The following is an 18,033-nucleotide window of genomic DNA, read 5'->3' as shown; positions in this document are numbered from 1 at the left end:
ACATCACTCACTTCTGCAGCAACACAGCAAGGGGTAAATGCTCTTGCAGAGAAAACCTTTTGTCTGCTGGGAGCTCTGACAGACATGCTCTCCCACACTGATTCACAAGAATTTAGGACAAAACCACCCCAAGCTGTGTGTCCTTGCTGTCCCTGAACTGCTCTGTTGTAGAAGTGGTGATTTTTCAGCAAAGAGGTAAACAGTTTAAAACCAACACTGTCAGAGAGCCATTCTTCAATCCCACTGAGCCTGGAGAGCAGAGTCCAGCCTTACTGGACTACTTCTGTGAGGCAGACACTTCCTTAGATACCTCCTGCCAAACCACCGTGCTGCTGTTGACTCTGACTCAGCCATCTCACAAGGCCTGAGGAGCCCAAAGGACCTGGTTGAGGTGGCAAAGCACACCTTAGAGTTTTGGGGTTTTTTAAGCTGTGTCAAACCAGGACAGCCTGAAACTCATCCCTGGAAGTGTCCTATTTCTGTCAAAGCCTCCTAAACCACAGCCAGGTCCTCCTCCACCCTCCTTCACAGAGCACATTCTCCCATCATTACCTGGCAGCTGATGAAAGTCATCACACAAAATATAAATAGATTTGAGGTTTATTTTGGCCAATGATGTTTAATTACCATTTCAAAGGCTAGTATCAAGAAATGTAAACAGCCTCCTGAGCACTCCTACTCAGTTCAGTGGAATCCCTTTCGTGCAGGATTGTAAGAGGCAAAAAAAGGGGAAAACCTCACAGATTCTTCCCCAAATTAACCAGTAATTGTACTAGACTCTGAATTTCAGTCTAGTACAGTGCAACTGCATTGCCAAGAAAGTAGTTGTCTAGGGGAGACATTAATTCATGGGATGCCAGTTCCTAGGTCTTTAAACACAGCATGGCACCTACCAAGCAGCAAAGCCCCATATTGGTATTCTAGCACATCTATACGGAGATTTTTTCTTTCCACTTGCAACATAAAAAGATTTTTTTGGCAGTAAGAATGTATTTTTCACAAACAGAAAAAACATACAGAAGTTGTAACAGTTAACAAGCACCAATAAATCTCTAAAGGTGCACACTTTCACTAATACCAAATATTAGGGATAAAGAGCATTTTGGACTAAATCTTGTAACAAGTTATGTACACAGATGGGCATCTATCTTGTGATCAAAACAAGCTTTGAAGATTGGATTTCTTTACTCATAAAAATATTCTCATAAAACAAATTACATAAATAAGGGTTGAATTCAAACTTATAGCATTTCACACCTACCCACAAAGCCAGAATATCTTGTCTAGGAGCACGAACAAAGGAAGGACTGTTATTACAATGTTTAAAAATTCTTTAATTTCTTTCATGAATCATGATGTTCAAGGGTAAGATTTCAACTCAAACTATGCTATGATAGCAAAACTACCCAACTAAAGCAACTGAGTGATGTTACTTAATGGGAAGATTGAAGGGCAGTTATTCTAGGGATATAAAATTAGCTTCTGCTTATATTCAACTTCTTCCTCTACCCTCTTCAGCACCAGCTTCTGCTCAGTTCTGGATGGTGACAAAGTATAGCTTTTACCTTCAATTTCTCTTAATTCTTATCAGACAGAGAAGAAAAATGGGTCTTTTTGTTTGGTGGCTTTTTTGTTGGTTTTTTTTTTTTTTTTACAGCCAAGTCTGCTGGATTTCTCATTTAAAAGCTGACTTCTTGGAACACTAGCAGCAATCCCTCTTTGCTGATAAAAAGAGCTTTCATACAAAATTAAGATGTAGTTTACAGGGTATTTTTGTGGAATAACAGTAGGAGGTTGAAAAACACATTTGCTCACTGACTACTGAAAAGAAAGAATTCATTGTAACCCATGCCATCGGCTTCTGCCCAGTCTAGTGGTTTGATAAAAGCAAACACACTAAATAACCTCAAACCAGTTGCACTAAATCATTTTCCAAGCAGGAGCTGTATATTTAAGCAAAGACTGCAAAGAAGCAACCCAACTGCCTTTGCTATTGCTCATAAAACTTTGCCAGCAAAGTGACCTTAAGCAGTAATTCTGGCAAGATTTACAGCTCCAATTCAAAGTAAAACCTGGTGCTGCTTTGAAAAGTTAAGTGTCTGGGTCTGTGTTTGTCTTTTAACAGAAAAAAAAAAGAAAAGGGAAACAAGAAGAAAGTGGAGAAAATGAGGCACCAAGAGTTACCTAGGTTTGGGAATCAGAAGACAAAGGAAAAATTAAAAAAGAGTGGTTTTGTTGCATACTTGTCTCTCCCACCCAACAACGTGAGAAGCTTACAAGGAGTCAAGCAGCTTCAGAGCAGAGAACAACCACAGAGACATTGTTTACCTTTCCAGCAATGAATAGAGTCCATAGGGCATAGAAAAACTATGTATCTGTTGCCTATCCATTTACTCAAAGGAGGGTTAAATCCCATAGATCCTCCTCACTTCTAGTGCTCAAAAGTGCCAGGCAGGGACAGTGCTTGCAGCTAACATAGGAGTGGGCAGGAAGAACAGGGCTCACCAGCACTGTCATAAACACCAAAATAACTGGGACTGCCATGATTTTGAATGATAAAATTCTGTATATTCACAACTAGTTTTCCCATGGATTTTCTTATTCTAAACTCATATATGAAGCATGCTCAGTGACACACAGCTCAATTGTTCATTCAATTCCAAAATATGTAATCCTATATAAAGTTCTTAAGCTACCATATGGAAATACAGGAAGCAAAAGCTAACGACCAACTCAAAACCAATAAACACACTACCTAACTATCTCATTATGAAATTGTATGAATTTCACAATGCTTTTGTACAACGGACTTTTTTCACTTCTGAATAACCTGTAAGAATTAACTGAATTAAAATCATGGACAGAAAATCTCGACAATTTTTTGTCAGATTTTCTTCTCATAAATTTACCTTTGAAATTTAGAAATCACAGAATCACAGCATTGACTAGGTTGGAAAAAACCTTTGAGCCCATCGAGTCCAACCCAGGACTAAACACCACCATGTCAACTAGACTAGGGCACTGAATGCCACATCCAGTCTTTCCTTAAACACCTCCAGGGAATGGAACTGGCAGTTACTTTACTGAACATTAGCCAATTTTCTATACCACGTGACTGTGAAAAACAGTACAACATTATTCATATGGTTCTTTCCTTTAAAACATATGACATGTACTGTGTTTAACTTTAAAAACTAAGTTTGCAATGTAATGAATGTAATGAAATGAATGTAATGAATGTAATGAAACTCAAGAGTTTCAGAAATCAAGAATATTTTTTTTGTGCAATGAGGTATCATGGAGTGCAATTAGCGACTGTGAAGTAATCAAGTTTGTGTCTGATGCCTCTCATCTCCCTGTGGGAGCATCTTGCAGTAACCCCACACTATGAGGCACCTGGTGGATACAGTGATATTTTCTTTCAGCTTTTATGCTCAAATGGAGCCAATTAAAAAAACACTGGAAAACCCCAGTGTGAAGGTTTTTAGACAGTGTAAATTAACCAACCATACTGCTTTTCTTACAAATATAAACCAACTCATGTAAAGGCTTGTTGAGACTGGTTTATATTAATCAATGCTGACAATTACAAAAATACTGAGTTTTGTATTTATTTCCTAAATATAATGATCAGTAGTAGAATTTTACTGGATTCACTAATCCACATAGAATTAAATTCAAACTACGCAGTTGCTGTCATCATTTATGTCAGCAATGATAATTTATAGGTGTTCAGATGTCTGCAAATAAACTTAATTGAAAACTGTAAATCACCATATACTCAAAACGTGTATCAGCCAAGATAATCAAGACAGCAGAAGGAATTGAAAATGAGCAGCCTTCTGCAACTGAAAGCTTTTTTCCAGCCAAGAAACAGGAAAAGCTTGTGACTCAGCTCACTTAGATTCCATAATAACCTTTTGCATTAAGTAAATGGGTATTTCATGTATACTTAAAGAGGGCATACATAGTGTTCAATGTACCAATAAATTATGTGACCCTATTGTAAACAGCCCTAATATCATTCAAAAAGATGCCAACCAAGGAAAAAGGACTGAAGAGGTGAGTGATATGACAGTGGGATACCAGGAAATTAATTAAATATTTAGCAGTAGTCTTGCTAGCATTTTGCCCTTTATTAAAATCAAATCAGTTTAATATCAGGATTATAAATCATAAAACAGTTAGGCCTCCTCACCACCCCCAAGTCATCATCACATGGATCAGAAAATACTTGCCACAAGGAAACAAGCAAGTGCTTAAGCTAACATGGAAACCATAGGGAGAATTTAAAAAAAAAAAAAGGACAAAAACCTAGAGAGAAAAGCTCCTCATTAGTCCCTGTATCTCCCTGACATGGACACCATACTACAACAACTAGAAATACCCAGGCAGCTCCAGGCTCACCCCAGTCCACAGAGCTGCTGCATGTTCTGCATGCCCAGGATCCTCCCAAGCTCTGAATCCCCAGAAGCCTTCAGGATGTGTGGAAGAAGGAAAAGGGCACACTGGAAATACGAATGTAAACAAACAGTTTCCAAGGCAGGTGGTGTCTGTCCTTCTCCCCTTCTCTGCAGAACACTTGCCTGCATGCACACCCACACCATGCACATGCTCTCAACCTCCTCTGCAATGTTACTCTTCACCCAAAGTTGGTCTCCACAAGGACAAAGATGGTCTCTTCACCCAAAGATGGTCTCCAAATGGACAAAGACCAAGACTTGGAAAGAAGTCCATGGAGTAGGTCCATGCATCTCTCAAATGAACCCTTCTGTCTGGTGGTCACCAGTGTTGCTGGACTGGACTGAGGGCAGGCAGAGAAGGCCCACCAGTCCTGGGAGACACCCTGTCCATCTGCCTACCTCAAAGCAGAATCAATTCTGATGTAACTAGATGAAATTTGATGAAATTTCCAGATGAAATTTGTTTAACATGTTCATAAATACTTCTAAAAATGGGGAATGGACAACTACCACCTAAACAATCTGTGCCAGTGCCTGACCATTATAAAACTTCTCCCTAAAATTTGAACTTAATCTTTGTTCCTATTGCACCATTTCTCTCCTCTTTGCAGACAGAGTTTGCACATCTCTAATTCTGTCCCCCCTCAGCCTTTTTCCCCCTACTGTTACCAACCCCCATTGTATTTTATTTCTTTTTTGATAAATCAATTTTCTTCAGACCTCTAATGATCCACATCATTCTCCCTATGGCTATCACTGAGAAGTTTTCACCATTTTCTGGTGTGATGTACAGAAAAAGGATACTCCAGTGCATTGCCTGTACTCAGTTACAGACTAACCATTTCCTAGGGTCTTCTGCTGAAAATTTAAAATCCACTACCACCTCTCTCCCCTCTCCTGCTCCCAAACAAACTACACAAACTGGCCACAAACAAACATGAAGGGAACAGGCAAAGCAAACACCTGCAGTGCTCACCTGTTTTTCAGATGTGCTGCCAGGTCACATCGCTGCATCACTTCCTGACACACAGAAGAGAAAGGGCACAAAACAGAGAGCTTGTCTAACAGTTTATGAACAAGGATGCTGGATTTTTTGCAGAGTTTAAAATGGAGTCTTTTTCGATCCAGTGGGCAGAAATCCTTCTCCTGCAGAAAGTTCCTTAGGCACTTGTAGCAGAAAGTGTGTCCACAGGGAGTGTCCAATGGCTGCAACAAGGGCTGAAGGCAAATGTGGCAGACCAAGTCATCATCCACCTCGTTTTGGTAGTTGTACAGATGGTTTTCCCTTGTCCAGTGCTGCTGGCCACACTCAAAGCACAGAGGGTTCAAGGAGGCATTCTGCTCCACTGCAGCCATGTCGTCACCTGTAGTCCCCATTTTAGAGGTAAGAAGGCTGATAGATCCTTCTCCTCTTCCTTCTCATAGGATGGGGATGCTCATGTAAAGCTCACGGGGAAGTGACTTCTTCCAGGGTGACTTATATATGCTCTTCAGTCAAGTGTCATTTTCTGCAACAAATAAAGGAATAGAAATTACTCATTGTGCATGAAATATGGAAGTTCTTTTCAAAACATTTGACTTCTGGGTTTATGAAAATAAACCCAGAAGTTAGGCAGGTAGAAGCTAAACTAGGTAGATTAGGGGAATATTCCTGTTTTCTGTAAGTTTCTCATAAAAAAGAACAACAAAAAATACTCTACAAATAAGAATCCTTTTACAACATAAACATTTTATGGCTTCATAAGAGATGCTGCACATGACAGTTTTCACCTGCAAGATGACTATTTTGTGACAGCAAGAACACTGCATTATGCATTGTCACACTAGAAGCATGCAATTAGCAACTGACACAAAAATATCCTATTGTGGAATGATGGTTATATGATCAAATAATTAAATGTGCTCTTTAATATGAGATAGCAATTTTAATCTGGTCCTGCTCTGTTTTTAGGATTTTGACTATACAGAATATTATATTATTAGTAAAGTTCTAAATACACTGCATTAAAAATAACAGCAAACAGCTTACCCTGGTTTCCTCGATTAGTAATATTGCATATATGTCATCATTTACTTCTAGGTTTCCCCTGTAGGTTGCTACACAGTACGAGGAACAGATTCTATCCAGTGTGTCCCACCTAATTTAGTATATAGGCCAGCAATAAAAATACAGAGTAACTTAATCATACGAAGCTATTGGTTTCAAACAACTTACTTGTTTTGGTTTTTACCTAACAAAGTTACAGCACACTCAATGTGGCAAGAAAGGAATGTAGGTGTGTCACCATGGGACTTAATTTCTAAACTTTTTATGTTATTAAACTTTGCCCCTCTTAAAATAGCTGCTTGGGCAGGAAGATGAGCAGACATCAGTCTGCAATTTCAAACACTAAATCCTTATTCCTCCCAGCCTTATTTACCCTTCTCTTCCTTATAGAATCCCACTGCTTGACACCCATAAAATGATCATTTAGAAAATAAAACAAATTTTCTCACAGTCTTAAGACACCTCTGTATTTGTTAGTTTTGGTAAATATTCTCACTTGTGGGGGACAAAAAAATCAAATGAGAGCAATGCTTATTTTGCGCCTAAATTCTTTATTGCAATTCAGCAAGCAACACTCACAACAGAAACTTACTGTTTTCTAGCAGAGTAGTAGTAAGCATATGGAGAAAACTAGTAGATTAGGTATCAGCCCATCATCTTTATTTATGGCTGTTGAAATGCAGTACTAAACATATATTCTGAAATTCATGTGGAACACATACATTTCAACGTCTTACTTTTTAAGAGATTCCCCATTTTGATTTTTGCCCCCTAACCTCACACAGCCAAGCACAAGACTTAGAGCACATTTTACAAGGATTATTATATCCTTTGACGCAAAAAGGATTAAATAGTAATTTGTAATCCAGGCTTCTATTCTGCCGTGGAAATTGATGCTCATCATTGCCCTGTCTCGTAGTAGATAATGTGCACCTTCTGGAAAGGATTTCACAAGGGAAGAGCACAGCAGTTCTTTGTTGCTGGCGACTAAGGACACAAAATGAGACCCCAAAAGAGATTAGTCAAAAAAACCAGTCTTAAACATATTATGTAAGAGCTCAAAGATTGGAGAGCAGATGATAAGGAGAGCAGCACACAGGGCCCTCGTGCTCAAACCACAGCTCTATCACTCTGCATTCATGCTGCTGGATTAATGCAGAAGGGATGAGACCCAACTAATGGCTGGCCTTTATGTAATGCAAAATAAACCAGATAAATGTTCTAGAAAAACACAGCATTGATTTGTGACTTTACCAAATTATTTTGTCACTCAAGGCACCAGGGGAGGAATACATGACACGAGTTGTATTGTACTTGGGGATACTTGCAACACCAACAGGCCCTGCAGAGCAAAGTGACACACAGAACAGGCAGCAAAAACCACTATGGCAGTGTGCTGCCCAAACTGCAGACCTGTTCCTACTACTGTGACTATGACCAGGACCCTTCCTTCTTCTCCAAGCAACCAAAACCCCAAGAAAGGACCAAGTCCTGATACACAAAATCATAAAATATTCTGAGTTGGAAGGGACCCTTCAGGATCATCAAGATCAACTCCTGGCCCCGCACAGGACACCCCAAGAATCACCATGTGCCAGAGAGTATTGTCCAAACACTTGAACTCTGTCAGGCTTGCTGCTGTGACCACTTCCCTGGGGATCCCATTCTAGTGCTCAACCACCCTGTGGGTGAGAAACTTTTTCCTGATACCCAGCCTAAACCTCCCCTGCCTCAGCTTCCTGCTATTCCCTCGAGTCCTGTCACTGGTCATGAGGAGCTTGGATATTGCTATTTGCCCCTCTGCTTTGCCCCGTGAGGATGTTCAAGCCCATCTGAAACTATGGAAAAAAACACTCTGTGCACTGCTGCAATGGAGATCCAGTTAGGACCCCTGAGAGTGAGCATCCCAAATTCACCTCCTTGAAGGCTTCTAGCATTTTTATGCTTTGAAGTCTATGTAACTCACATGGCAGTCTGTGACTGAGCACAAGGAAGTGTCATACAGTACACATACCCATGAGATACTCTGACCCCTATGACTGGCTATAGTCAAAGATACCTGCACCTTTCTTCTGGAGATTTTAATTAAATCCTTTTGTGTGTTAAAAGCTTCAACAATTTCCTATAAATGTTGAACAAAAAGTAAAACCAAAGAAGTTATTGAGCAATCAGGCATTCGCCGCCATGTAAAAAATTATAACAACAAGCCTTCTCACTCAGGAAAGGTATACCCAGAGACAGGCTCCATTTACTGAAATCACAAGAATTTGATCCAGGCACTCACTCTATTTCCCCCCACTGCAGGAGGTGAGCAGACCACACATGTTCCTATGGCTGACCCATCCCAGTGTCTGAATGCTGTTGGTGTAGAGACAAGTGCCCTGGGCTGTGCTTTGCTGCAGAGGTGCAAAGACAGGCTGTTCCTAGTGGCAGCCGACACTGCCTTGGTGCTGCCAGCGCCCTGGTACCTTAAATCATCAATAAATGCCATATAAACTAAGCCCACCACCTCTTCTGCAGCTGACATGACCACCCTTCCACCACCTCTCTGCCAGCAGAGCTGTGGCAGACAGAGATAGTGGATTACAACATGAAGATTCAAAAGAAGAAAAAAAATCCCACTGCCACCATGCAAAAACCCCCAAACCAACACAAATACATTAATAAATAAATAAAGTCACCACCTTTGCTCCCCTAAAAAAATAAAATTAAAAAAATCAAAATTTCTTTACTTTCACACTGGTGTGCTGTACTTGGGGCAAGCCCATTCCCTGACTGAGGAAACACTCACCACGATTTTTATTGGCCATATCCTGTGGCTGCCTAATTATTGATCTCAAGAACTTTTATCATCTGTTCCCCGTGCAAAATATCAATTTATTTCCAAAGTTCACAAACACAGTATTTGTGGTCTGAAAAACAACTGGGATGACAGGTCAGGTCTAAATTTCCCTGATGTAAAGCACTATATCCCTGAAATCTACAATACCAGAGCACTGCCATTTATAATACCCCACTTCAACCCTCTCTCTGTATCCCTTGTATTATTCTCTGTATCTCTTATCACAGCAGATCACCAGCTCCACAGGATGATAACAGCCCAGGAAAGCTGCAAACAGGAAAAATAACCAGAATTATAAAAGAATATGAAGTGGGTAAAAGAGCCAGCCAGGCCTGTTATTCAAGTCATAAAATTCCCTAGAAAATAATTCTCCCAGGACTTCATTAAAACAGTCAAACAGTGCAGGTGGTGCCCTGCTTTCACTTTTAAATTACAATCCACTTGGGGACTGGGCAAGACTGGACATCCAACTGTGCAAATTTTTATTTTAGTTTTTTAAGTGGAGTGTGCACAAGAGCGATTTTAGACTGAAAAAAGACAGCCTTATCCTTAGGCATCCTCTAGCTCTGATTTATTGATTCAACAAACATTCTCTGGAGAAGCTTGACACGTTTTTACAAAAGCATAAGATGTCAGGCTTTATACCTACATCAGATTTCACAATGTTTATTCCTTCTGTCTGAACGGGCGCTATTAAAAAAAAAAAAGCAAACCACAAGGAAATTGGAATTGTAGCAATAAGTTAACATTTTATTTGTCTTTACATAAGTCACAAATAATTAACATTAGCTCCAGTCTGAAATTAATGGAAACATGTATTTTGCAATTAATGCTCTCAGAGATTTAAGCAATCTATTTCTAAATTATCTTATTAAAATCCCAGAGATTTACAGCCCATTAACTGACTGTTCAAAATTTTACAAAAAACCTAACTATACCCCAGAAGTAAACAACTATACAAAATATCCATCTTACCAACGCATCTCTTTCAAAATTACCATTAATATATCCCAATTTTGTATTTTGTTTAAAACAGTCTATGCAATTTTCTCAACCAAAAGCAGATGTCAAAAGAATACCCTGAGATGAATGACACCTCTGTTCCTTTGCAGGACTCCATTGTCCCTGTATCCCAAAATGGCTGGGATGCAAATCTCAGTTCTACACCTAAAAAGTCTCTAACCAGAAGGGACGTACTCACACTGAGATCTATCTAACCACTGAATCAATGGTTAATTTCTGTTGTGTAGTTTAAACCAACTGCAAGTGAAAAAAGGTCCACTTGTGTTTTCCCCTTGATTAAAGGCCACTGAGTATTGGTTACTTCTTCTCTCCATCCCACAGGGGATGAGATCAGGAAATTTTGTTTCCTGCTGGCATCACATGAATGCCTTAGCATCACCCTTCCTTATCCCTCTGCAGTGTGGAAAAGGAGCATATGGAAAAAATTGTAACAGCTATAGTGAAGGTTTCATGTGACCCTAAATTCAGGCAGTCCCGTCCTGGCTAGTCAGATTTGACCTTGCAAAGCAATACATAACACATTCTGATCAATAACTCTGAACAACAGCACAGTTGTCACCCTGGATTTCAGGAAAGGTTGGCTTAATTTTAAAATGTCACAGGATTTCTCAAATCTGTTCTCCATGGACAATGGCACCTGACTGCCTAAGCTAGCTAGGAAGGGTCTTGTAATTCCCAAATTCCCCGGCTTTATTCAAATGCCAGGGCTGTGAACAGAATCTCTGAGCAGTCAGGAGTGGATCGACATAAGCCCCAGGAAAGGGAAACTAGACAGTGGTTAAAACCATTGCTAAAAACCACATCATAACATTAATTAAACATTAGTTCTTAATTCCCAGTCCAGTATTCTTCACGGGAATTACAGCATCAGGCTGATGACTCGTAACTATTCTCAAAGCAGACCCTAGCTTAAGTGGAAGAATAAAAGACTGAAGAAATTAGTAAAAAACATAATGAGAATAAATAGCTAGCAAACATCACTATAGGGGAAAAGTGTTATTTCCCATCTCCCAATAAGCATGACCTAGCTCATTAGATACAATCTCTGCTTTAATATTAAAGCCATATAGCAAACGAGTGAAGCAGTACTAGCAACATGTATTGACTTTACAATATCCACGTCAATTATACTGATATCCGAGAGCTGCACTGCCTTCAAACATCAAACCCCGATTCAATCCTTGTTCAAGTTTATGAGGCAACAATCCTGTCAGACTCTTCCTCTTTTGAAAACGCAAACAAATGAAAGTTTTGTCAAAACATGGCACCTGACAGCTGCAAGTCAAAAATCCACAAGAGATGGACAGGGTACAGCAATTAGCCAGGGACACTTTTCTGCTAAAGCTGCAGCCCCACTGTCACTGCATGCCAATTACCCAATACACCTGTTTTTTATGCTGATGAGCAACCCTTTTCCATGTTTTTAAGTTATTCAGCAGAATGACTGGAATTTTTACATTCCAACTATATAATATTGTGCCTGAATGGTGACTTTGTTCCACAGAACCACAACCAGGCAACGCTTGGGCTTGCAGCAAAACCACCTCTCCAGAGATTTTATTTGCCTCTGTGCTAGTCCTTTTGTTCCATCAAAGGAATGCCCTCACAGACAAGGCATCAGCTCTACACCAGGTGTTGCTGTGGCATCATCACTGCAAAGGCAACAGGTCACAGGTGATGTCCCAGGGGTGAGGGGCTTTATGTGCAATTTCTCAAAAAAAAAAAAAATGCACACACACTCCTTTGCTGGGTATTTTCACAGTACAGCATTTTTCAAGGATGCAGAATGAAACCCTGCTTAAATCTGACAAACAAGGAGCGTTTGGGAAAATTATCAGGACTGTAAGTTGTGTTTTGTATTTGTGGAGTGCTGCGTTTCCGTGGCAACTGGGGGCTATGGGCTTTAATTACCATTGCAACGTTAAGGGCCCCTGCTGTACAGCAGGTGTGAGATGCTGCCTAGCAAGGGGACTGCAGGAGCACAGTCTGCACTGCCCTCTCTGCCCCACAGCTGCCTGCAGAGGTCGAGGGGATCCGAGCAACCAGCACCCCAGAGAGCAAAGAGACGTTCAGAACAGGGAAACCGAGGGGAAGCACAAGACCGACTGTCCTTAGGAAAGATGACGGATGACGCCCACCTCTCAAAACCACCACCTCAAACCACCCAGAGATGCTCAACATCAGGGGATGACAGGAGGAAAGAGAGACACGGTGCCCAGAGATAAAACAAGCGGGCAGAAGGTTTTGCTTGAACAGGCAAAGATCATGCTGCAGCCATCTTCTATGGCACAAATGGAATGGCTTCTATTTTGGGACCAGGAGATTAAAATAGCTTTACTTTAGTCAAATTGGTCTCGAATGAGAAAGGGAAGATAAGGACTGTGACTATATGGAGGTCCCTGCAATGAAATATCCATTCTTTACAGCAAATACAGAGCTACATCCGAAAAATCACTTTGGAATAGAAGAAAAGGAGACAAGTATGAATCTTTAATGAAGATACATCTACACATCTACAGAATAACTTTTGAACTGAAGAAGAGTAACATTGAAAAAAGGAGGAAGTAGGACACACAAGTCAAGCTAGATGAGAGCCACCCACATTTGGATGGCCAGTCACCTGTCCTGGTCAGCAGGAAGCATAAACCCCACTGCAGAACTTGAACTTGCACCCTCTCCTCTGCAGACACCACCCTGTTAAAGCGTTACTCAAGTATTTGCCTTTCTCTGCCATCATGTTTCACAAGAGAGGTGGGAGCTGGCTTTACAATTTGCAAGCAGATCCATTTTCTGTAGGTATATTAAATTTTCTGTCAAGTGGAAAGTGAAGTGCCTGTTTCTGGGGGCTAACCCTGCTTTGTTTCAGAAACCGCCTCTTGGCAGGAACCCCTAAACACAAGACAAGCACCTGGGGAGTTAAGATGCTCCAGGACTGTCAACAATAAAGCAGGTTTGCAACTTTTAGGCCTAAGTGAATTTAAAAAATCTGCAAGAAACCTCACGGTTCCTAAACCCATATGTGGATTTCTGCAGCAGTGAAAAAGTAAATAGAAAGAAACAAAATGAAATAGAAGTGAAGAAATGCAGACTTACCTGCCAGGAGACCCAATGACAAATTTCCTTCATAGCACAAAAAGGATAAGGAAAGCAGTATTTAATTACTGCTGCTGTAACAGGTGGGCTTTTATATCCAGTGGAAGTGAAAGAAGTACCTCAACAGTCAAAAATCCACAACAAGGAGACAATTAGTGAGGCTTTCTTCTCACTGATGGAGCAGGGCAGAAAAGCAAGAAAGAGTAAAACATTTGCTTATCCGCCATGGTTATTTTCTGCCGTGCAATCTGTCCACCAGCCCTTGCCATATGTGCCACCCTTTCTGCTGGGAGAGATGAAGGCAGCAGAAAGCTGTCCATCAAGATGCTAAACCTTCTGGAAAGCCCTCCCCTATGCACTTTGCCCTGAAACAGGGACTTTTGTGGATGAACAGAATACACTTAACTAGATTAAACGCAGCTCATTCCTGGATATGTACAGAGAGAATTTGATTTGATTAATTCAAATTTTAAGGGCCAGTAGTGATTCAAAGGAAATAAAGGAATCAGAGAGCTATGTTCCCTTTTTCTGCACTTCTTTATAACCAGCCCCCATCCCTAAGGGTGTGCATGGAGGAAATTCAGGGAGACAGCACTGGGATTAATCACGAAATGGCTTTGATGATGGAGAGAAGCTGGGGGTGGAGGGGTGGAAAGGATAAAAGAACTTTCTGAATAGTTAAATTGTAGGACTTAACTATTTTCAGGGAGAAACACCATCCCATCTCTTTCTTCAGGCGTATGCTACCTTGCATAACTTGTTACAGCTGGTTTCCCCCATCAATCACAACTTGAGTGATGCTGAAAGCTATTTTCAAAGGTAAACTATGCTGTTACTAAGCAGTTTTTTAGCTTAGACATAGCATGAAAAAAAATGAATCTACCTCCTAAGCTAACAAAAACGTCCAATCTCTTTGAAAACAAGCATTTCTAAGATCTGTGCAAGGCAGCAAAGGAGGCAGAGTCCTCTGCAGGAGTGAGTGCCCACGGCCTGCAAGGAACCCATGACAACCCACGGCCAGAGGAAGAAGCTTGGAAAGTACAGCAGAAAGGATGCAGAGGATGGTCTAGACTTGGTCTGAAGCTTGCAGCTTCAATTTTCAGCCTCAACCTGCCAAACCCAACAGCTAAGGAACATCACTTGGTGAGCTAAATCAACCCCCTAAACCAGTCTGCCCTGCCTAGAGACTGCTTATTTTCTCCCTAATGAAATAAAACAAGTATCACCACATCAGAAGTCTCAAAAAAAAAAAAAGAGGAAAATAAGAGCCTTCTTAAGCCCAGTCAAAAGAGTATTTAACTCAGGCTACCTACATGCAGGCCAAATTATGACTTGCCCATGAGCAGGGGTATGGCAGGCAGAGTGACTGACTCACCACAAGTGCCCCACTTGGTCTGCAGCCTGGCACAGCCAGGGATCAGGGAAAGCTGGGCTGGCTCTGGCCAACCCTTGGCAAGCAGGCAACTCATTCTAAAAGCACTGCCATGCCTGAGCAGTCTCTACTCATGCCCGGGAACTGTTAGGATGACATGCACTATCTGTCACTTGAACTAACGCCACAATAAAGGCGAGTTCTTTGATTCGTAACACTTCAGGACAATGGCTGTGCCTCTCCCTATTAAGTCTGCTGCAGACATTTCACTTGGCTGCTGTAACTTAATTTCCAGTTAATTTCCAGGAAGAACTTTCCTTCTGATGTGTGTAAAAAGGTTATTTTCAGAGCCAGCTGCCTGACCCAGCTTTGGTCACACAAAAAAGGCAGAACATGACTTGAACAAAATACCCCCACGTTATTTTGAAGGATGCTTTTCAGAAATTAAAACCTTTACACTGAGAACTTCCAGTTAGGCTCCCTGTCATACTGCAACAGACGTACTCTGTACAGATACTGAAAATAAATGGCTCCACACATCAGCAGAATTTACATAATAAAAACATGTTAGATCTAGAAGTTGTAGTCTTAAAATATACAAATATTATCTTAAATAAAACGCATTTAAATACTTTGTATGTAAACAGGTTTTTACATACACAGTAGACTAGTGCTTGATCTGAGGCCTCCAGACAGGATTCAGAAAAGGAAGTGGACATTGAGTTGACTATGTAAAATCCAGTCTGATTGCACATATTTGACAGACACAAAGAATATTGAAGCAAAGACTGCATTTGTTTTTATTCCTGCTGTAGGAATCATATATTCTCCACTTCAGCCCTTGTAATTACACAGACCCCAAGAAAGAGAAGAGACAATAGCTGTTGGATGAAAAAAACCCAGACACTTTTTCAAAAACACTTCTCTATCCCCTAACCTTGTTTGCCAGCTGTTTATTTCAATTGCTTTCCCTATTAGTTTGGCTGATTGCATGTTAAAAAAATATGTATATATACACATACACACACATACACATACTAAAAAAATAGAACTTCACTAGCTATTACATAGGGAGGCTTCTATGGTACAGCTCTTTACCTGCCTGAGGTGCAAAGTCTGGCTGCTGTAGTGTGTCCTCAGAAAGAAACAACTTCAGTGGGAACACTGTTAAAAACCAGTCCTTTGAGATTCAAGCGAAAAATGTTAGCAAAGATGCATGGTAACACACACACAGCAGGCCAACAGGCCCTGGTATGCATCCTCACATGAGTGACAGGGGCCAAATATTAAGCAGCAGTCTCCTAACTCTCCCTTGCAAAACGAATAATGTGGAGGAGGGAGAGCTAAACTGCTGTTACAACATTTCTGTCCGCTTTCCTCAGTAGTCTCATTCTCTTTAAGAAAAACTGACATTCCTAAATAAAGGCAAACGAATTAAAATCATCACCTTCAAAGTGAGTAGTAAAAATTAAAATAAAAGAAAAAAGATGACACCAGAAACAGGTAAGTGACAGCAACTATGTAAAACATCAAACTAGTAGCCATATGCAGAAATTATATAGAAGAGGTATATTAATAGAGCTATAAATCAATAAATAAATTAGAATAAAACTGCTCAATAGAAGAGAGTTAAGTCCTCACAGAAGGTTACAAGCAAATAGAGGGAAAGCTCAGAAGTTCGCTGGGGTGAGGAGGCATCAGGACTCCAACTGCTATACTCATCTAGCAAACAAAACCCAAGTTGTTAAAAAAATCAAAGGCATGAAATTATGAAAGAAAAATGCCTTTCAGCTCTTAAGATACTTAACCATGAATTCACAAAATATATACAAGACATTTACTCACATCACCAGGGAATTCCAATTCAACACATTTTGGGACGACAGTTGTAAAGAAGCAGTGTGCAAAAGAGCCTACCAGTTCAGATTCCTAACTTCAGGCACCACTTTTCTGTATCCATGGTCAAAATGGTTGCAGCAACAGAGGCTGGCAGAAACATGCTACATCGGGAAGGAGCCAACCTTCTCCTCCTCCTCCTCCCTGTCCAATCTCTTCTCAGCAGGCTGGAATTTTGCATTTGAGATTCTGTGGGGGATGATACAATTTTCACTTCCTCATTTATTCTATGTATTCAACCCTTAAGAGCTAGCTTTTAAAATACCAGTCTTGCTTTGAAGGATATTACTTCATTAGCAGTGCTTTTGGAAAAAGGTCTTTAAGAGGCAGACGACTCACCCTCTGGAGTATCCATCTTCTTTGCACTCCCTAACCACAATCCTCATTTTCCCAAACCAAGCACTTCTCAACAAGTTAGGCTAGGTTCACAGACATAAAAAATTCAAACCATCTTTTATTTCCATACTTTTTTTTACTCCCAACTCATACTAAACACTTTCACATGTTTTATGCCAGATACTTACATGAAACATTTTTTTAAAGTTTATAAACTTTTTTTTTAAATTGCTATATTGTCCAAAAGCCAGAAACCACCACAGACAACCCTCCTGCTGCATTGGGAGGTGTGCAAATGAACCCAAAGTATTATGGTGTCTCTAAGATAAGGATGCACATTCCCATGGGATGTATTTATTTCCCACAAAAAGGGAGCAGTGCTGTGCACAAAGACTGTGAGACACCAGAAATGCAACACAAGGACCAGGGGGGCAGTAGACACCTGCCTACCCTTTGTACAGTAGCTACTGTGTTCATAAGGCCAGGTTAGCTTCACACCACAGCACTAGCATGCAAGGGATTATTGGCAAATAGCATACTTCCAAGCTGTTTTGCTCCCATCAGCACCAACAGGGATTCAAGGAATTACTTGGAAGTTCACCTGCAAACTGTCTGTTCGTAAAACCCAGATGTTTTAAGAAGTAACTCAAACTTACCATTGAGTTCAGAGCAGTGCAGTGACTCACAGGAACAGGGTCTAGTGGGTGGAACAGACAATGCCACAAGTCATCTTCATTTGGCAGTCACTAAAAAAGCTAAGGAATACTCAGAAGAAAAGTGCACACTATCCTGAGAAGGGTCCCTCCTGCATCAAGCTTTAATACAGAGAAGTATAAGGGAACCCCCACAAAAACACCCAAACAACAGCCTGCTCTATAGTTATTCGTTTCCACCTAGACACAGGCATCTGCGTCAGAAACCCAACTATTCACACTTCAGTGAAGAACTGTTTAATACTACA

General features: G+C 40.6%; 1 protein-coding gene across 2 annotated transcripts in view; it reads right to left on the bottom strand.

The window, feature by feature from the left end:
• The window catches only part of LNX2 (ligand of numb-protein X 2), a 59,868-nt gene that overhangs the window by 20,938 nt on the left and 20,897 nt on the right, over positions 1-18,033 (bottom strand). The window contains exons 2-4 of one of the 2 annotated variants that reach the window (XM_085062371.1): positions 17,729-17,769; positions 16,758-16,925; positions 5,440-5,971 (exon numbers count right to left, since the gene is read on the bottom strand). In XM_085062371.1, the coding sequence (XP_084918497.1) occupies positions 5,440-5,840 (401 nt within the window). In that variant the 5' untranslated portion in view covers positions 5,841-5,971; positions 16,758-16,925; positions 17,729-17,769. The remainder of the gene's footprint in view (positions 1-5,439; positions 5,972-16,757; positions 16,926-17,728; positions 17,770-18,033) is intronic. The other variant, XM_085062362.1, reaches the window with a different exon arrangement.

The sequence above is a fragment of the Lichenostomus cassidix genome, chromosome 1 (assembly GCF_008360975.1).
Source record: "Lichenostomus cassidix isolate B80296 chromosome 1, HeHo_3.0, whole genome shotgun sequence".
Lineage (NCBI taxonomy): Eukaryota > Metazoa > Chordata > Aves > Passeriformes > Meliphagidae > Lichenostomus > Lichenostomus cassidix.
This window is presented reverse-complemented; position numbering and strand designations above follow the sequence as displayed.